This window comes from Xenopus laevis, chromosome 9_10L (genome assembly GCF_017654675.1).
Source record: "Xenopus laevis strain J_2021 chromosome 9_10L, Xenopus_laevis_v10.1, whole genome shotgun sequence".
NCBI lineage: Eukaryota > Metazoa > Chordata > Amphibia > Anura > Pipidae > Xenopus > Xenopus laevis.
The window spans coordinates 110,136,873-110,158,761 of NC_054387.1; the positions used below are offsets into that span (position 1 = coordinate 110,136,873).

General features: G+C 39.7%; 1 protein-coding gene across 1 annotated transcript; it reads right to left on the reverse strand.

Annotated features, from left to right (window-relative positions):
- Positions 1–57: 57 nt before the first annotated feature.
- Positions 58–15,846, reverse strand: nptx2.L (neuronal pentraxin 2 L homeolog). The gene is made up of 5 exons (XM_018236413.2): positions 15,176–15,846; positions 12,026–12,242; positions 8,376–8,620; positions 5,048–5,227; positions 58–2,568 (listed from the first exon to the last, which is right to left on the reverse strand). Exons 1-5 carry the CDS (start codon positions 15,611–15,613, stop codon positions 2,341–2,343), a joined length of 1,308 nt encoding a protein of 435 aa, XP_018091902.1. The 5' UTR covers positions 15,614–15,846; the 3' UTR covers positions 58–2,340.
- Between the last annotated feature and the right edge of the window lie 6,043 nt (positions 15,847–21,889).

Here is a 21,889-nt window from a genome sequence, read left to right on the forward strand (position 1 = left end):
AATTGAGAGCTTCCATACTGGATAGCACTCACTGTGGCTGAGATGCATCAACTGAATGGGACAGAAATCTGTTTTTATTCACCTATGTGATATGTGCCCCCAACTAACTGCATGCAGAGTCACCGGAAAAAGCTTGAAAACAGTGTTTGATGTTACATGTTAAGCCCCTGAATGAGTGTGAAAATGTTTACTAGGATGAATTTAAAACATTTAGCTAACAATAAAACAACATTATACCAAAATACCCTGCAAAATACAAGCTCTGTGACATTTCTGTCCTCCACTGAAGGATTTTTAAAAAAATGGGTAATTATCACTAAGATTTCACATCACTCCATATTGATAAGCAGTTATAGACCACAACTGGGGTGTAATTACAAGTGTATATATGAAGCTTGCCCTTAATGTTTAGAATTATGCTGGCAAAGTGTTAATAAAAATTCATACAAAAGATATTTTTTTATTATCCGTCTCCAGAGAGGGCATTTTCACTTATCAGATAAGATCAGCCTCCTTTTAACATAAAAAATGAATAAATAAGATATATGTAATATAATATAATATATAGATATCTGTCTTCATGGAAAGTGCAGTTTTAATCTGAAAACTGGATTCATTTTCCATTTTGTTTCAAGGCCATTCCTGTGCTGGGAGAAATAATACATCTGTGCATATATTATGGGTTTGCTAAGTGACTAATTATAGAGATAATAACAGACTTGTGTGATTTACTAATATTGAGTTGTAAGGGGTCATTTACAAAGACGGCAGTATTCAATGTTCAAAAAATGGATGCAATCCATAATTTTTTTTGCACTTTGCACAAAGTCATCCTGTTCTACAGAGGTTCATTCTCTCCATTTCAGAGCATCTCATAGTGCCCCCATGAATACAATGCTGCCTGTGCTCGGTTGCTCTGTATTCATGAAGAGCAGGTGGGATGAGATATGTAGGTGTCCGCCTACTTATCTCTATAGGGAGTAGTGGCAGGTCATAATGGGACCCTGTACATACTGGAGTAAGGACAAGACTGGCATTTGCCTCTTGGAGCTGTGCTCTGCAACCTGTTCCGGATGATATTTTTTTATCCACCATGAGGTGCAAAGCACTGCCAGATCAGGGAAGAAGTGTTCTCTGCAAGGCCACTAAGGGCCATGCCCTTGCCAGGGTCTTTGTAAATTACCCCTATACTGTTTTAGCTATTACTGATGAGTGGGGCAGAAATTTTCAGTCTTTGACCCTGACCCGCTACTTCCCAAATCCTGCGCAACCAGCCTTTAAGCCCTGAGTCATTTTATGAGCCAGACCCTTCACATCTCCTTGCAATGATATCACAGACAGATGGGTGGGAGGTGACATTATTAGAGGTCAGGAGTTGGTCTGACTACATTATTGACAGCGAGCTCTGCTTAGAGTTTGACCCACCATCAACCCACCTGTGAATAAGAATCTCAACCCAAACCTGCAAACCCATAGTTAAAAACCTGGGTCCTCCAGGTTTCAGGTCAATAAATACATAAAAATTAGCTAAGTATGATGCAGGATTTAGCCTGGTGCCTTTGATAATTCCACATGCATTGGAGACAGATAGGGCTCTTTCTCAGGCACACTGTAGAACTAGTTGTCCTGAAATTTGAAGAACTAGTCAACTCAGTTAGTTATAAATAGGCATTACATAAACTTAAATCTGTTGGGTAACAGACATCAGAATAGGCTGGATTATAAAGCAGAACGTTTGGCTATGGGTGACAATGCTTGTTGCCTGGAGAATAAGCTTTTAGAATTTTCGGTTAGTTCCTTGAGCGGCCAGTGGGATGCTGGTACTTGTACTTAACAGAATATTGAGGGCCATGGGTTGCTCGCTCAAGGCATACCAACAAAAAGATATAAAAGGCCTGGATTTATTCAACTTTAATTAATGTATACACACATTTATCATTTTGGACAAATTGTGCTATGAATAACACAATCCAAAAAAAATTTTTCTATAAGAAATAGCAGTGGTGACACTGAATATTTCCAAGTGCCAGGCAAATGATAAAAATGTGTATAGCTGTACCTGCTTATTTTTCTTATTGAATGTCTGATTGCCAGTATGCAACCTACAGATCATGTTTATTTTATTATATGGCAAATAGAAACTTGTTTATCCAACCCCTAAAGACACAGACGTTTAGTAGTATGCTTCACTATGGCAATACAAAGCCCACATCAACCATGCCTGCTTCTTAGAGGGTTTTTAAAAATGTGTTTGCGCAAATAAGTGCATTGTAGGACCAAAAAATTCAACAGAGATTGTCTCAGTAAATTAGGGCACTTTGGGGGAATCTCTAGTTTTAGCTATGACTCGGACAGGCGCTCTTCACAAGGCTCCAGGGGTAATTTAGTGGCTCCTCCAAAGACATCAACATTGTTATCAACCCACGGTATGATGTTGCCAGGCATATTGTAGGAGCAGTTTGAAATGTTCACAATTTCTTCTGCTTTCAGAACACGATCCCATATATTAAATTGACTCATTTCTCCAACAAAGGCTTGGGTTGCATCAAACCGACCCCCAACCGTGTCCTGTAGAAGCAACAAAACAGAAATAAATAAATATAAGAACAAAAGGTCAAAAAGAGAAAACTGGTAAAATTCCTACAAAATCAGCTTTTTGCTTTGTGCCAAAGAACAAACCTGAATCCATCTATGTATTAACCAATGTATTCTGTATTTTACTGAACAGCATGCTTTTAATAGCTTAAAAACCATGGCCAGGGCCTATATTTTCATTTTAATGGAAATAGGACCATATAGAGTACATATGAGCGAGTGATCCTCTTCCTGCCTGCTTCAAAATCCTGGGGCTGACATGTGTAATAGAATGGAAAAGCTGTTTTTTGTTAAAGTTTGGCTTTTCACTCTACAGTGCAGGAGGAAGAGAATTGATTGCTAGCTCACAAGTAGCTCAGGTATCAGGAAAGTGATTACAATGCCTGGGAAATGCCCTAAAATTTGGCACTGCCCATCGATTGGGCCTTTCCTTCCCCTTTAAACTGACCTCATACTCCTACAAGATGATTGGTTATTGTGAGTTACAGACCGGTAGCAAGCTTTGCACCTTTTATCACCCTGTTTGTTTAATTTCTACTACTGATATCACTTATACTTTATGGTGGACATGTTCACTGGGAAGGAAGTTACTAGTCTTTCTTCTGCGCTTGTAGTGTGATAAAGCTAATAAATCAAGCCGAATCCTCCCTGATTAAATATATAAATATGCATTTAAAAAAGATTATCCTGTGCATCAATGTTTTCTCACTCTCTTTGTCTCAACAAATGTCACAAAGGATTTTCTTTTTCACGTCACATGTTGTCAATGAGGCAGCCCATATGCCACAGTTTAAATGCCCAGTAGATTTAAGGAGAGCCAAGCCTTCAACTATTAAAGGGGCATACCACCCGTAAATCGTTTTTGAACAATGAAATAAAATATTTTCTTTAAATGGAATTGCTATTGAAAGCAAAATGTGTGAGAATGTTTATTCACCATTGGATGGTTATATGGTTTTTAGGGGAGTTGACATTTATATTATTTATCAGGGCACTAACTTGGGCTTCCCAGCCCCTCCACTATTAATGCTGCAGGCTCCCACACCCCCACACCCCCCCCCATATACCAACAATCTTTTTAATTTGTAGGGCACATGTGAGGAGGAGAAGGATATTACCAGCCCCCTCTTTCTGCTTGCCCCATACCCATTGGTTGCAGAGTCCCCTTATCATTGACATTATCCTAGTTGAGAAGGTGGTTATATAGCTTTTGTTGTGTTTACTCCTTAGAGCAGTGATCCCCAACCAGTAGCTCATGAGCAACATGATGCTCCCTAAACCCTTGGATGTTGCTTCCATTGACCTCAAAGCAGGTGCTTATTTTTGAATTTCAGGCTTGGAGGCAAGTTTTGTTGTATAAAAACCAGGTGCACTGCCTGAGAGCCTCAATGTACTGTAGGTTGACAATCAACATAGGGGCTACCAAATGCCCAATAACAACACTTATTTGGCACCTCAAGAACATTTTTCATGCTTGTGTTGCTCCCCAACTCCCTTTTCTTCTGAATGTTGCTAACATGTTCAAAAGGTTGGGGATCCCTGCCTTAGAGGATGATTACATGGCTCTAACCTAGCAGGTGGGTAATTAGATTTAACTGAAAGGCTGTCCATATGGTTTAGAGATGAAGGTTAAATATTGCTAATTTGGTTATATGGCTCTGAGATGAATCTAAAAATGTTTAAGCAAGGTTCCTTTACTTTACAATTTCAACAAGGTATAAGCCTTCTAACCATGACAATGTTGCCATTACACATAGAGTTTCTCTAGGACGGCACAACATTATCATGGCATTGAGTGAATGATGAGCCATTCCAGGTAATGATGAATATAATATCACGTGGGGCCCTCTTATAAGGATTTATATGAACATTAGAACGTTAATCTTCCTACGAAGGCTCCATATTAGTGAGTTACAATGTGCTTTAAAAGCACAGGCAGGAATAACAGAGAAAATATGTACAAAAACATGTTTGTTCAATTGGGAGAAAGACTTTTTTTTTCATTTACGGGAATCCTTTGTAAACAAAGTTAATTATAGTTAGAGAATTAATTACACAGCGAGCAAATGATATGAATGCTCTGAACGTAGATACCCAAACACAACCTCTATTGAGTACATTTTATGTGCAATTTTTTGCTGAATTTTAATATAAAAAAAACCTAAAGCTGGCTGAAAAGGAGATTAAGCAAAATTAGATTAAAAATAAACAGTACACTTTGTCCTACAGTGAGAGTGTATTCCCTATAGGTGGAAATATGATTTTCATTGGCCGGGTCATTCATCTCAAAGCAGCAGTTTGTTCAGATCAATAGTTTACTTGAAACAAAAGGCACATTGCTCCCCAGGGTGTCTAATAGAGGGATAACAAAGTCATATATATATATATAGAAAGGGCTGATGTGCCTTTACTGGCATCAGAAATGTAAAGGCCAATTATTCTGCTCACTCACCTGCTCCTGGCCCAGAATGAGGATTCCACCTGGTTTAATTGGGTGCCATGGGGCAAGATTTTCCCCGGAGCCAAGTTTTTCACCATCTAGAAATGCTTCCCAGATTCCATCCCTTGTTGTCCATGTGATGCCAATATGATGCCACTTTCCATCGCCAATAGTAAATGGGAGCTGAGCTACCTGTATCCAACAAGCAGTAAATCGCAAAAGAGTGGTTTAGTGTTTGCATTTCTCTTTCTACTCACCCAACACATGCATTCAAGGGACATTACCCAGTCTAATTATGGATTTATAATAGCTTAATGTGGTAACTCTCATGCCTAAAGCCAGCCATACAGGGGGTGATACAAGCTGTTGACTCTGCCACCTCCAGACCAAGTCAGTGGGGCTCATTTATAAACACCGGCAAATATGCACTTGGTCAGTAACTCACAGCAACCAATCAGTGATTAGCTTTTTTTCAGCCAGCTGCAGGTTGAACGCTGAAAGCAATCATCTGATTGGTTGCCATGGGTAACTGCTTGTTTGTGTATGGTGCTCTCAGTAGTGATGGGTGAATTTATTCGCCAGGCATGGATTCGTGTCAAATTCTGTGTTTCGTCGCCCACAAATGAAAAAAATTGCTGCGTGTAAAAATTGTTGCGCGCATAAAAGTAGTCGCACGTCAAAATTAATAGGACATCCATTGACTTTAATGCACTTGGGTCGAAAATATTCACGGGTCAAAATATTTTTGATGTCCATTGGCTTCAATGCGTTTTGCAAATTTTTCACCATTTCACAAATTTTTTCGGCATTTCACAAATTTTTGGTGAAGCAAAATGGGACAGATTCATTGATCACTAGCTCTGAGCACTGTCTACCCAACTAATATCTGGCCAAAATCCAATGGTGGTAAAACAGTATTACAGGTATGACACCTATTATCCACAATGTTCGGAAGCTGGGGTTTTGATTAGAAGGGATTCTTCCATAATTTGGTTCTCCACACCTCAAGTCTACTAAAAAATCATGTAAACATTAAATACATAGTGATGGGAAAATTTGTCCCGTTTCGCTTCTCCACGAATTTCGTGAAACCGGTGAAAAATTTGCGAAACTGTGATTTTGATGCCGGCGACAATTCTAAATCGGTCTTAAACAGAACCGTCACTGGCGTCAAAATTTGTCGAATTGGCGCCTGGCGAATACATTCGCCATCACTATAAATAAACCCTATAGGCTGGTTTTGCTTCCAATAAGGATTAATTATATCTTAGTTGGGATCAAGTACAAACTACTGTTTTATTATTACAGAGAAAATCATTTTTAAAAATTATTTGGGTAAATGGAGTCTATGGGTGATGGCCTTCCCCTAATTCCATGCTTTCTAGATAACAGGTTTCCAGATTACGGATCCCAAACCTGTACTAGAAAGTGACAAAAAATTTTTAAACCCATCAAGGTGATCTTGTTGATATTCCATGAACTGATCTGTCTAGGTTAATATTACCATACTAGCCCTGACCTAGGCAGCTTTGATGATATGAATGCGTCTGTGTGAGAGCAGCTGGACCCATTGTTATGGCAGCAGCCCTAATTGTGTTGTACATTTCTGTTGCACTGAGTAGCACGACATCTTTATGTATGTGCTCTGGCAAGCATTGAATTTCAGTCTATCTGAATAGTAAGTCTCCTAGCAACATTATTACTACACACCCTGGGACTATATGTTTACAAGTCTAATAAGCAGTGGTGCAAACACTACATAGCAACCAAATGATACAGTTCACTCTCCTTATCCTGTAAACAAAGCTAAGGGGAGACTTAATTTATACACACAAGGAGCACTGCTTGTCCTGTGCTGTACAAATGGGCCGGCCCACACCTCATGGGCTTGGTGCAACCAATTGGGATTATACCCTGTCTGAGAGCAATAAACCACATTGTTATTATTTGACGACAGTTTTTTTGGGCAATCTTAATCTACAGAATGATGTACACAGCCATTATACGACCATTTCCAAACTGCCTGTCTGGCCAAAACCTTACAGGGAACGCTGGAAATTGTTGCTTCAAAATAATGTTTTGGTGGGGGGCCTGGCGAGTACTTGTTATGCCCCTGATACTGCAACATCTATATTAACCCCATTTAATACGCAAAGGCCACAGTTCTTTTTATTGGAGCCACGGATGCACCCTTTAATGAGAAACTGGAGACATGGTGTTGGAAGATGTTGGCACTGGCACCTACCTGGTAATTATGGGGTTATTGAGCTTTATACTGTAATAACTGTATTACCGACGGATGTCTAGCAAGTTTCATCAACAAGTGCATTTGAAATCTAGGGGGCTGCTCACACTTTTGACTCTAATTACAAGCATCTGAGGTGATACATAATGTATTTTTCTTGTTTTATTAGTAGGGATGCACTGAATCCACTATTTTGGATTCGGCCTAACCCCTGAATCCTTAGCGAAAGATTCGGCCGAATACCGAACTGAATCCAAATCCTAATTTGCATATGCAAATTACGGGTGGAAGGAGAAACATTTTTTACTTTCTTATTTTGTGACAAAAAGTCACGTTATTTCCTTCCCGCCCCTAATTTGCATATGCAAATTAGGATTTGGATTCGGTTCGGCCAGGCAGAAGGATTTGGCCGAATCCAAATCCTGCTGAAAAGGGCCAAATCCTGAACTGAATCCTGGATTTGGTGCATCCCTACAAGAGAGACCACCAAAATTCCGTGTGAGGTCACAAGAAAAGGCCAAGAATAAGTGTTCTGTACATACTAGACAAACCTACATGGGGATCTGCTCTTACTGAGAAATGACAGTTTAAGTAAAGTGGTTGTTCACCTTCAAATTAACTTTTGTTATGGTGCAGAGAGTGATATTCCAAGATATTTCAAATTGGTCTTCATTTATTATTATTTGGGATTTTTAATTATTTTGCTCTTTGTTCGGCAGTTTTCCAGTTTGCAATTTCAGCCAGTCTGCTTGCTTGGGTCTTATTTATCCTAGCAACCAGGCAGTGGATTGAATGAGAATATGAATAAGAGAGGTCCCAAATAAAAGGATAAGTAATGAAAAGTAGTAATAACCATAAAATTGCAGCCTTACGGAGCAATAGTCTTTTGCCTGCCGGGGTCAGTGACCCCCATCAGTCAGAGAAAGAGGTCAAATAATGCAAAAACTATTTCAAAAAAGATAAAAAAATGAAGATCAATTAAAAGATGCTTAGAACTGAGCATTTTATAACATTCTAACATTTAACCAAAAGGGTGAACTAACCCTTTAAGAATAAACACCCATGCAGTATTTGGGAAAAAGCATACATTAGTACCTTGTCGTTAATTAGCAGCTCAATAGGATGGTTGCCCCATTCAATTAGTACGATTTCATTGGCTTGGCCCGATACAGCGTAAGAAAATGGCGTTCCAATTCCGGGCGAGGCGCTGGACTTCAGCCACATGCAGATAGTGAAAGAATAGAGCTCAGGCAGAGTCTTCTTAATCCTGCCGTACAAGTAATTGGTGCGGAGTGGGAGGGAGACTTTGAAATCATCTGGCGACTTGAATGTGCTGCTTCCTAGATGAAGGATTGGAGATAAAATGAGATATATTATTATTTCAGCTTTTTGAGACATGTGTGTGTGTATACAGGTATGGGACCTGTTATCCAGAATGCTCAGGACTTGGGGTTTTCTGGATCTTTCCATGATTTGGATCATACCTTAAGTCTACTAGAAAATCATGTAAACATTAAATTAACCCAATAGGCTGGTTTTGCTTCCAATAAGAATGAATCTTATCTCAGTTTGGATCAAGTACAAGCTACTGTTTTATTATTACAGAAATTCATGGCGAAGCAAAACAGGACAAATTTGCCCATCACTAATCAGGGGGGTTATATGATTTTTTAAAATGCTGCAATTGTTCCCCATTGAAGACATACTTGGAAAGGGCAACTAGATTATCTTCCCCGAACCAGCTGAAAAAAAAGCCCCCCCTCAATATAATTTGCACTCTCAATATTGTGAAATCAAGGCTTTGTGTAAAGGTGAATTACATTTACAATATTAGAAATTACATTTCATGGACAGATTGGAAGCACATTTAATAGGAAAATGACAACACATTAATTGCTTCTGATGGCATGGAGCAGGAGAGAGAGATTCCTGGGAGGCACAGTGGGACCCTTACAGTTAAATGAGTTTATATTGTATATTGCAGGGTTGACAAAAGAAGCAGGTCTCTATCACCATGTGGCCTCCTCCATGAAATGAATTAATCACCCCGTATCCAATTAATTAAACAGCTGAATGTTGTTAAAGCTCTACAGGCCCACCAGCATGAAAATCATTATTTCTACCACCTCAATGGATAGACAGACATGGGATAGATAGATAGATAGATAGATAGATAGATAGATAGATAGATAGATAGACAGACATGGGATAGATAGATAGATAGATAGATAGATAGATAGATAGATGACTGACAGACAGATAGATGATAGCAGATGATGATAGATGATAGATAGATAGATAGATAGATAGATAGATAGATAGATAGATAGATAGATGAGATATAAGTCATTAGGTAGACAGAGCGAGAGATAGATAGATAGATAGATAGATAGATAGATAGATGAGATATGTCATTAGGTAGACAGAGCGAGAGAGAGATGATAGATAGATAGATAGATAGATGATAGATAGATAGATAGATAGATAGATAGATAGATAGACAAAATATCTGAATCTCATGTCTGATGTATATCAGAAATGTACAGCTATTAAGGCCTCAGCTCAGCTGCCATTGCAATGAATTGCATAGGTTACATGTAGTAGTCCCATGTATGTCAACAGGGATTTTAAACGAGTTTCTTGGTTATAAATTTCCATTAATTTGTTTCTCTGTTGCTACTGGCAATCATACAGCCCCTTGAGGATCAAACCTGCAAAATAGAACCTTCTCATCATTTATTCTTACCTCCCATTGTTACAGAAAGCTGTGCAGCTCAGTGATACAAATTTACACGTATTCCCCATTCCACCTTCACCTGCCAAATCCTTTCTGTGCTGCTGATCTCTACAGTCGACCCATAGTGGCTATAAAATATCTCAAACTATTGATTTTCAAAAGGTGGTAACTAAAGCCTTTCCTGCCAGTCCTTCCAATTATTGGACAACTGAGACAATTTGCACGGAGGTTATTACTGATAGTTAGCGATGGGCGAATTTGTCAGTTTCGCTTTGGTGAAAAATTTGCAAAACGCATTGAAGTCAATGGACATCAAAATTATTTTGATGAGCATCAATTTCTATACACGCAACTATTCTGATGCGCGCCAAAATATATTTGACGCCGTGGATTTTTCACCGGTGAATCTTTGCCGCAGTTTTGTGAATTTATTAACCGGCGGCAAAATGTGGAAATAATTCACGCCTGACTAATTTATTCGCCCATCACTGCTGATTGTAGAATCATGGGTTACTGCAAAAAGAGGCAACTCTCTTCCAAAAATTCTTCCATAAATGTACTTATTCCTTGTTTTGGTATTAGTTTTACATTACGGAACATGTTGTCCTTCATAGAGGAACTGGATGAATTGGATCATTCCATTAACATGGCCGCAGAGCGACAATAGTAGATGGGAATTTACAAAGCTGCTTATGTTTTCACTCATATTGATACCATATACATTTGCCTTATATGTACAGGTATGGGATCCATTAACCCGGAAACCTGTTATACAAAAAGCTCTGAATTATGCGATTGTGTCTCCTATAGACTTCATTTTAATCAAATAATTCAAATAATTCAACATTTTAAAACCCATTTCCTTTTTCTCTGTAATCATAAAATAATAAAGGTATGAGATCTGTTATCTGGAAACCTGTTATCCGGAAAGCTCCACATTACAGAAAGGCCATCTCCCATAGACTCCATTTTTAAAAATGATTTGTCATCTGGGATCTCTTATCTGGAAACCCGTTGTCCGCAAAGCTCCGAATTATGAAAAGGTCGTCTCCCATAGACTCTATTTTTTTTAAATGATTTCCTTTTTCTCTGTAATAATAAAACAGTACTTTGTACTTGATCCAAACTAAGATATAATTAATCCTTATTGGAAGCAAAACCAGCCTATTGGGTTTATGTAATGTTCATATCAAAGACATGCACAGTTTCTCGCTTAAAAACATTTATTGGTGCATATTAACCACAAAAACTAACATGTCAATGTACAATTCACACACACCACAAAGCAGTGTCTCCCCCCCAGTCTGCCTACCTGTTGTTAGCCACACCCTCCTGACGCGTTTCGCGCTATTGGGCGCTTCATCACCTCCTCTGATGAAGCGCCCAATAGCGCGAAACGCGTCAGGAGGGTGTGGCTAACAACAGGTAGGCAGACTGGGGGGGGAGACACTGCTTTGTGGTGTGTGTGAATTGTACATTGACATGTTAGTTTTTGTGGTTAATATGCACCAATAAATGTTTTTAAGCGAGAAACTGTGCATGTCTTTGATATTTACCTTGGTTTAATTGGACCTGTGCACAGTACTCGCTGTATAGACAGCAGCTACCCCATAATTGATTTTTGTTTATGTAATGTTCAAATGATTTTCTAGTACAATTAAGGTATCACGATCCAAATTATGGAAAGACCCCTTATCTGGAAAACCCCATGTACAAGCATTCTGGAGAACAGGTCCCATACCTGTACCTTGTACTTCATCCCAGCTAAGACCTAATTAAACTTTATTGGACAAAACAATTCTATTGAGTTTATTTAATGTTTAAATTATTTTTTTTAGAAGACAAAGTATGGAGATCCAAATTATGGAAAGATCCCTTATCCAGAAAACCCCAGGTCTCCAGCATTCTGGATAACAGGTCCTATACCTGTGTATACATATCTGTTATAATATCCAAAGCCTGATGACTTTGTAGCTAATTTTCAGCAGATATTTGATTGCTTCATTACCTTTCTCAAGTTCATTAACTCTTTCTAATAGAGCAGTGAGGGTTGACTCCGTCTTGTGCCTGTGAGCTGTGCTCTCGTTATGTAGCAATGACTTCTCGTCTTCCAGTTCATTCACTTTATTTAAAAGCTGATGCTCCAAGTCCCCCAGCCTCCTTTGAAGCATCTCTCGAAGGTCATTAGGCATTGCTGAATAGGACACGTTGGATCTCAGCTGATGCTTTAACAAAGAAGACACATCAATAAGACATCTACAAGGTGCCCTTCCATTACTTTTTGTCCTCCTCTTTGTTGAAAATAAGGGTAGGGGATATTAAAAATTATAAAATTCTATTGTGGGTAGAAAATTGCATAGGGCCATGGTAGCTATTATATTTCATATATATATATATATATATATATATATATATATATATATATATATATATATATATATATATATATATATATATATATATATTTTTTTTTTTTTATTCACAACCCTGCCAGAGGGGTGCAATCATTTCTAACTGTCAGTTAAATCCTATATAAATGTGATGTCATTATCAAAATTAATATTGTCTCTGTGATTGCAGATAATTACAATGCCCATTTGCTATCCAAATTGCCTTTGTCTGCTTCATTTTAAACACATCGCAAGGATATCACATGCAATAAAACAAGCGGACACCAAAGACTTTAACTGTCCAGTGAATCTGGAGCAGAGCACAGCAAGTCATTTGCTAGAGATGGCCCATTTATGGAACATAAACACACATTATTATTGATGAGCTCAGCGTGGGGTATAATTGATCCGGCTCAGAATTAGCAGGGAATGCAAATGGCATTTAATATCCCTGCCTTATTATTTTCTACAGGCACCATGCAAAGCAAAAATGTTCATTAGTGATATTTGAATGAGCATTTCCGCTGTTTGCACTAATTAACCGATGCTTAACTCTGACAACAAAACAATTTAAGTACATACACGTGTAATAACTAGTATGTTTTATAAAGGGCACAGGCTTTAGTATTTCATATGGTGTATGTAAAGCTGTGTATATATAGATATCACTGGAATATACTTTGGATATTAGTTCTTTCCTTTGTTGACATTAAGCAAACCAAAGACAATGTATGTGCATAGTAAGGTGTGCCCAGGAAAGGAAATTGAAATGGTTATTTGGAATTTATTACAATAACCCACCTTATATGTGTTGTTTGCAGAAGGAGAGCAGTTACAGATAAGGTCCTTTAACCTGTTGTTGAACTTCAGATCTCGGCACCCCATGAAAGCTTTCAGTGGGTGCTGGGATCTGTACATCAATAAGGAAGCAATGAGGGGAAGCACACAGCTTGAGCAACCCTCATGTAACATATCACTGTTGCCTTTTTGTCCAGCTGTCATATGTTCCTACATTCATTATCACTTGTCAACTTCTTCCCCAACTGATGCTATGTGTCCCAATGTGTATGTGCCCTAGAGCAGTCACCCCTGCTTTAACACAAGTCGGTGTCTATCTGAATACACATTTTCTGGGATTTTTAAATATGTTCTGATATGTGTGAGGTTGCCCCTAAATACATATACAGCCCTATAACAGTTATTAGTAAAGTATAGGGGTTTAGTGCATTGGAAGGGGACGGAGAGTAAAGGTCAGGCAGGGTGAGATTTGGGGATGAAATGTCTTGATCTGCATCAAAGTGACTGTTCTAACCATTATAATTGCATAACCTAGTGATGAGCTGGGGGTGGGGGGGTTACCACACAGCCCACTTAACAGGGACTGAGCACAGAAAGTCTGAAACACCTGCCCTATATTTAGGCAGGAATTATAATATAATGTAATATCCACAGCAATCTCAGCTCTTGATTCAGCACCACGGACAGTTACTCGCATAGTTTCCTTCATAACCAGTTCTCTAGCATTAACCCCTGCATCAATGAATAGGCGGGTGCTAGAATTAACCCCTGCATCAATGAATAGGAGGGTGCTAGCATTAACCCCTACATCAAGGAATAGGAAGGTGCTAGCATTAACCCCTGCATCAATGAATAGGAGAGTGCTAGCATTAACTCCTACAACAAGGAATAGGAAGGTGCTAGCATTAACCCCTGAAATGTATAGGAGGGTGCTAGCACTAACCCCTGCAATGAATAGGAGGATGCTAGCATTAACATCTTCATCAAGGAATAGGAAGGTGCTAGCATTAACCCCTGCATCAATGAATAGAAGGGTGCTGGAATTAACCATTGTAATCAATAGGAGGGTGCTAGCATTAACTCCTGCATCAATGCATAGGAGGGCTAGCCTTAAGCCCTGCAATGAATAAGAGGGTGCTAGCATTAACCCCTGCATCAATGAATAAGAGGGTGCTAGCAATAACCACTGCATCAATGAATATGAGGGTGCTAGCATTAATCCCTGCAAGAGGGTGCAAGCCTTAACCAAGCGATGAATAGGAGGATGCTAGCATTAACCCCTGTATCAATGAATAGGAGGATGCTAGCATTAACCCCTGTATCAATGAATAGGACGATGCTAGCATTAACCCCTGTATCAATGAATAGGAGGGTGCTAGCCTTAACCCATGAAATGTATAAGAGGATGTTAGCATTAACCCCTGCAATGAAAAGGAAGATGCTATCATTAACCCCTGCAATGCATAGAAGGGTGCTATCATTAACCCCTGCAATGAATTAGGAGAGTGCTGCTGGATGGAATGCACACAAGCTTTGAATGGAAAGTTATCACATTGGAAAGGCAACACGATTCTTTTGTAGATCTAATATAGTTAGAGCACATAGGCAATATGATGTCTGTGTAACATTATAACCGACTTGAACTAGACAAGCTTTGAATGGAAGGGGGAGCGCATGAACTTTGGGGTGTGAGGGCACATAGGGAAGTGCAGCCTGGTTAATATTTCATGAGTACAACCGAACGCCTGGAGCTTAGAATGAAATGTCAGCACCTCGGAGAGCGCATCAACTCCTTTCTGTTCTCCACACTGCAGCCCCTTATACCTGAGTCCCAGCTCTCACCACATCATTATATTCTATAGATCCACTGCCTGCTCGTTACACTATCCTGTATAAAGGAATTAAAAGTCTAGCACTAAGGGTCGTGGACATAAGTCACATTTATACTCAGTATAGGGAGCAATCAATACCTCTAGATTCTCCAGTCTGTCCTTGAGCGACTGCATGGTGCGACTGAGTTGGTCAATGACCTGCCCCGGGTCCCGGGGTAAGTCTCCCATGGTGTCTTTGCCCCCTGATTTGCCGGGCACCTTCCTCCAAGAGCCGTGCTTACCGTCCCCCTCGGAGAGGCTTTCACACCGGGTTAGTTTGGCCGTCAACTCCCGGATCGTCTCTTTTTGGTTGCCGATGGTCTCTTTCTGCTGGAGGATGGTCTCCCGCAATTGGAACACGGTGGAGCGCAGCGCATCTTCCTGGGACAGCGCCTCGTGCGCCATAGGGCAGCCCGTGTTGGCATCGGCGGGGATAACGGTGCAAACAAAGCGCTCTGATGCGCTCTCCTGCGTCTTCACGCTGTTGCCATTGACAAGGGCCAGCAGACAAGCGACGCCAGCGAGCAGGGCAATCATTGTCTCCAAAAGAAAAACTTCCAACCAAAGAGACCAAACGCAAACAAAAAAGCGCCTCAACAATCAAAGTACAATCCTGAGAACTAATTTGTCCCAAGCTGGAGCTTCCCACCTTAAAGTTGCGGAGTAGAGCCGCTCACTGAAACCTTCCACCCTCTGTTGTGAGGCAATAACCGTGAGACGCTCCCCCTGGCTGTTCTCAGCGATCTGACAGCGCTCGCACTGCCGGCGTTTATCTCACCGGCTCTTCTTAAAGCAACAGCGCGGGCAGGCGTGTCTTGATTGGCAGCTCATCTCGCCCATTCAGACGTCATCTCGTCCCATGTGAGAGGCAGCAGAGGGGTCGTGTATAAGTGGAGAATGATTTTGCGGCCGGTGGGTGTGAAAGGAGGAGTGGAGCCCATTGGCTGGAACATGAAAGACCTTGATGAGTATTAAAGACGTTTGTTGTAGTGTACAATGTGTGATGAGAGCCTGGGGAGCCTTTCCTGATCTCACCTGTTGACTCACAAAAACACACACATCACAAGAACAACTGAGAAAGCGTCTCAATGGCAGCAGCTGTTTAATGTTCTCTCCTCTGGAGGCAACATCTTGTTTTACTGCACTTACCCACTTCCCAGGGACAGGGGTCAGGGGAGCTTAAAGAAATGCTTTAAAATACAAATCAACATTCTAAAAACGATGGAGATGAATAAATGTTTAGAATTATTAATTTCCTTCAATCCTATTGCAGACTTTTAGACTTTTAGATGTATCTAACAAAAAGAAAAGGCATAACACTTGGTTTAAACCAATGGCAACTCCCTTTCCTTTTTTCTCTTCTGTAGACTACATACAGTATAATGGAAAGGTTGGGATAAATGTCATTATGCTATCATTATATACTATCATTATACTATCCTACAATACAAGATACACTTTATGTCCTGTCTGTGGGTTGATCCAAAACCTTACACTATGTATATGCAATAGTGGCGAGTGAATAAATTCGCCAGACAAGAAATCGCAGTAAATTTCCGTATTTCGCCGTCAGCGAATGAACTTGTGAAACCGCAGAAAATTCGCCGGCGTCCAAAAATTTTGGACATGCGTCGGAAGGCGTCAAAACCGTTGCGCGTCAACATTATTTGGAACACCCATTGACTTTAACGCCAGAATCAAAATTGACGCAATCGACAGAATTGATGCGGGCATCAAAATTGATGCGGGTGTCAAAATTCTAATCGAAATGAGACAAATTCGCCCATCACTAATTAATGGGGACATAATAACTAACATAACATGAATAAATATTCAAATATACGCAGTCTTTAAAGGGGAACTATCCTGAAAATTTAATATAAGCTTCATCATATTGAAATAAAAACAATTCTAAATACAATCAATTAAAAATTCTGTATCGTTTCTGAAATAATCACATTTATGTTCACTATTCCTCCCTCAGCATCTGTTTCTCTTCATTCTGTCTTCATGCAGCAGTTGGGTGTCAGATATTCATTGCCAGTTAGATCCAATATATTTTATAGGGGGGCTTCCTTTCCTAGCAGATGAATTAGAGCTCATTCTAATAACTGATTCAGTACAAACAAAATCTAAAAAGATAACTGCCTTTTGCACAAATTCTGCATGTAGAGAGACAGTATTTCTGGTGATTTCAATAGAGTGAGCTCTAATACATCTTCTAGGCAAAAGGAGCCCCCCTATAAGATATATTGGATCTAACTGTCAATAATTAGCTGACACCCAACTCCTGCATGAAAACAGAATGAAGAGAAACAGATGCTGAATAGTGAAGATAAACTTGATTATATCATAAATGGTATCGAATTTGTAATTGATTGTATTTAGAACCTTTCTTAAATCATTATGAGGAATCTTGTATTAAATTTTCATTTTCACAAAGGTCCCCCTTAAATGAAAATCCCTCTATAGGCAAATTACATTTAAAGAAGAAGTACAATTTATGAATAGGTTCCCATCTTCTAAGTCCAGAACATAATGGGGTTCAGGATACTTGATAAACACACACACAAAACGAGGAGCTGAACCCCTCTGGAGAAACCTGGGATTTTAGTGGCAGTTGCAAGGAGCTTAAAAGAGATATGAAAATTCAATAGTGTGGGGCTAGAATAGCTTCTATTTCCATGCAGTTTACTTTAACCATGCACATAATGCAACACTGATTGAAAAATAAAATACATTGTGTTGCTTCAATGATAATACATGAGAGCATTTCAAGAAGGCAAAACCATTAGGTGGTCATCTTCATTTTTCAAAATCAAAGGGACATACCAGGAGAACAAACCCCTGGCTAGCAACATGGGGTAGAACATGAGTAGAAAATACAGCAGCTACTGCTACTTTGTAAGCCGGTACAGGTATGGGACCTGTTATCCAGAATTCTCGGGACCTGGGGTTCTCTGGATAACGGGTCTTTCCATTATTTGGATCTCCATACTTTGTCTTATGAACATAAAATTAACCCAATAGGATTTTTTTACATCCAATAAGGGTTATTTATATCTTAGTTGGGATCAATTACAAGGTATTGTTTTATTACTGTATCATTTCTAAACGCATTATTATCTATGGGAGATGGCCTTTCTGTAATTTGGAGCTTTCGAAATACCATGTTTTTTCCAAATAATGGATCTTGTACCTGTATTCTGTATAGGTTGGAATCTGCTCCACGTAAAAAGGCTTTATTGTGTTTTTTGGAAAATAGAAAATGATATAAGATGTACTGAGGCATTTGCACCTAGCATAGTGTTTGACAATAGCTATACAACAGGAGACCAGGAGAAGCTTCCTGCTTACAAAATAGAACAAAAGATCTTTTCTTTCAAGCATCTTAAATTGTAATAGGGTACAGATATGAGCATAAATATAGCAGATTGAAAAAAAAAACTGGCATCTGTTAATTGCATTGTGAATCTTCCCACACGGCTTGATACAAGGCAGTTTTGGCATGTCATGTAAATATGCATCCAAATTCCTTTTATGGATCTTACTGAAACCTGCCAGTGCCTTTACATCACAGCTTGCTCTTCATTATAACTCTTTGCCCCTGTCCATCTAGGCAAAGGGTAACTAAAACCAAGATACAATCGTGGAGCAATCACCCTGATTATACTACACCCATACCTTCAATTTAGCTAACAAAGTAGCTTTTATATTGTTAATAGGGATGCACCGAATCCACTATTTGGGATTCTGCCGAATCCCTGAATGCTTGGTGAAAGATTTGGCCGAATACCAAACCCGAATCTGAATCCTAATTTGCATATGCAAATTAGGGGCAGGGAAGAAAAAAGTGGAAAAAATTCTTCTTTTGTGATGGAGTCATGTGATTTCCCTACCCACTCCTAATTTACATATGCAAATTAAGATTCAGATTCGGTTCTGCCAGGCACAAGGATTCGGCCGAATCCGAATCCTGTGGAAAAGGGCTGAATCCTGGCTGAATCCCAAACCGAATCCTGGATTCCGTGCATCCCTAATTGTTAATTAATGGGTGACGGGTTCATAGGAGGTATCAAAACTGATTCTAAACTATCACTCCCAGCATCCTCCTCTATACTGAACCACACCATAAAGTTATAAAATGGCAGTCTTTATCTCAAATCCTTTAGCCATACAAATTCCAAATTTGTATGGTTAAAGAATTTGCAATAAAGGCTGCCTTTTCATAACTCTACGGTGTGGTTCAGTATAGAGGAGGATGCTGGGAGTGGTAGTTTAGTATAACTAAAACCTAGTACTGCCAATAAATTAAATACCAGCCATTACTTACAATGAATTTGACTCAACCTCCACCCCCCCCCAAAAAAACACTCAGTTCCCAGAAGTCTCCCTACTACTACATTTTTTGTATTGTTTCTCATTCCCAGCTGAGATATATAGGATAAATGAAAAAAACTAATTTTGTAGGTAATTATAAGTAATATATGGTGTTGCTTTTACACGGTGCTTAAAATTAATATTATCTTTAAAAATAGCCCCATTATTGGAGCTCCCTATAGATGTTCTCTGGTCCCTGTCTGTGTTTCAAATGAGGGGTGGGTGGTCATTGCCAGAAGCACAGTAGGAGGGGGACAGCCAATCACTGCCCTTCAGTCACACAAGAACAGACAGACTTCAGTTCCCTATCAGGTCCTGCTAGCTGCTGATTGGTTCCTGTCCTACAGAACAGTGAGCTGAGAGCTGCCGGCTCCCCTGCACAGCCTGGGAATTCAGGGAGCAGGAAGTGGAAGAGAAGGGAGGGATTATTAGGGTTTTTGCAGAAATATTCAATAAATCAGCCTGAAACACTACTTTTTTAAACACAATTCTTCTATATCTAAATGAGTATAACACACTGGTACATTCTTATTTTTTTACACAAAATATCTCCTTTAAAAGCAACCGCAGATACTTAGAATTATACCATTTTTCTGACTATAAAAGAAGAGAACACAAAGTTCGACAAACCCTTATTCAGGAATCAGCAAATAGAGATGTATTTGTGTTTTAGAGCTCTGGAAGAAAATGCATTATTAATTTGGGAGCGGGGGGAGGTATTTGGGGCGCTTCTAATAATGGAAAGGAAAATCTGTGAGACACAAGCACAATATAAAGGAGTTGGCAGTATCTACAGTATATGCAGGCAACAGGCAAGTAAAGAACAAATATTTTTTATTGCAAGACGTTTGCATTAAGACTGTCTTTATTGAGTATATATAGGTGTCATCAGTCTTCATCCTCATCCTTCCTTTGAACCTTTCAACCACTGCGCTGTACATTCAGAAATTCATAGTTTAGTACAAAGTCAAGAGACACTAGAATATTGGTATGGAGGGTGATGTTCTATAGGCATATACAGGTATTTAATAAAATCCTATTGCATTATATTTATAAAAGGGTTTCTCCTGTCCAGTGGCCCTGCATGCAGGACATGTTACATGATGGAAAGTAATTCCAAGAATATCCTAAAAAACACTGAAATGTATAAATTTATATTGGCCTATAATGCCTGTTAAATTTTCTAAGGGCTCTTACAAACGAGTGGTTGAAGCTCCGCTCCCCTGCGTTTCCGTTTTTCTGCGTTCAGCCGCAGGGGAGCGCAGGAATAGACGCATTAAGTTTTTTTCAATGGGGCTGTACACAGGCGCGTGTAGGCGTCGAACGCAAGTTGAGACGAAACATGCTGCATTTTTCCTGCGTTCGGCGCCTACACGCGCCTGTGTGAGTACAGCCCCATAGAAAAAAACTTAATGCGTCTATTCCTGCGCTCACCCTGCGGCTGAACGCAGAAAAACGTAACGCAGGGGAGCGCAGCTTCAACCGCTCGTCAGTAAGAGCCTTTAAGCACATTCTGTACAATAATAAAATGTCAGTTTCACATCCTCCCACCTTATGGGTGGTATTCACTAACGAGCTGTTCGCTGTGCATACAAATCACACACACACATACATTGCTTTCACTGTGAGTTGGGAACATGTATTTGATCAGTCAGTCTATTGCTCATTTCGAGCCCATTTTCAGTGCAGATCATCCCGTTGTATGAAAGAAAGGCATTTAACCCATTGCTGTTTCCTGAATCATCTGCTGTTAAGGTTTGTCTGGTTTAAAGCTGTTGTTCACCTTTGAGTTAACTTTTTAGTATGATGTAGAGAGTGATATTCTGAGACAATTTGCAATTGGTTTTCATTTTTATTATTTAGCTTTTTATTTAGCAGCTCTCCAGTTTGCAATTCCAGCCATCTGGTTGCTAGGGTCTAAATTACCCTAGCAACCATTCATTGATTTGAATAAGATACTGGGACATAAATAGGAGAGGCCTGAACAGAAAGATGTACAAAAAAAGAAGCAGTAACAATAAATGTGTAGCCTTACAGTGCATTTATTTTTTTAGATGGGTCAGTGACCCCTATTTGAAAGCTGGAAAGACTAAGGGCTCTTACTCACGAGCGGATGTAGCTGCGCTCCCCTGCGTTCCGTTTTTCTGCGTTCAGCCGCAAGGGAGCGCAGGAATAGACGCATTACATTTTTTCCAATGGGGCTGTACTCACACAGGCGCGTGTAGGCACCGAATGCAGGAAAAATCTCAGCTATGGGGTATGAAACGCGTTAGAATTGTACACCCTCCACTGTTATCCTTCCCATGCGTGAATAAAGCCGAACATTAATGTTAACTGTGCCGGATTCCTGGTATTCTTGATCTGTGCCTCCGCAGCAGTTTGTGGGTTTGATGCAGGAAAAATCTCAATCTGCGTTCGGCGCCTACAGGCGCC

What these genes read in the sequence shown, in the direction of transcription:
- nptx2.L (XM_018236413.2), bottom strand. Translation starts at nt 15,613, where the DNA reads ATGATTGCCCTGCTCGCTGGCGTCGCTTGTCTGCTGGCCCTTGTCAAT. An exon ending in AGCTGCTAATTAACGACAAG is followed by an intron (nt 5,228 to 8,375) that starts GTACTAATGTAT and finishes TGTTGGATACAG; the next exon opens with GTAGCTCAGCTCCCATTTAC. An exon ending in TCATTCTGGGCCAGGAGCAG is followed by an intron (nt 2,569 to 5,047) that starts GTGAGTGAGCAG and finishes TTGCTTCTACAG; the next exon opens with GACACGGTTGGGGGTCGGTT.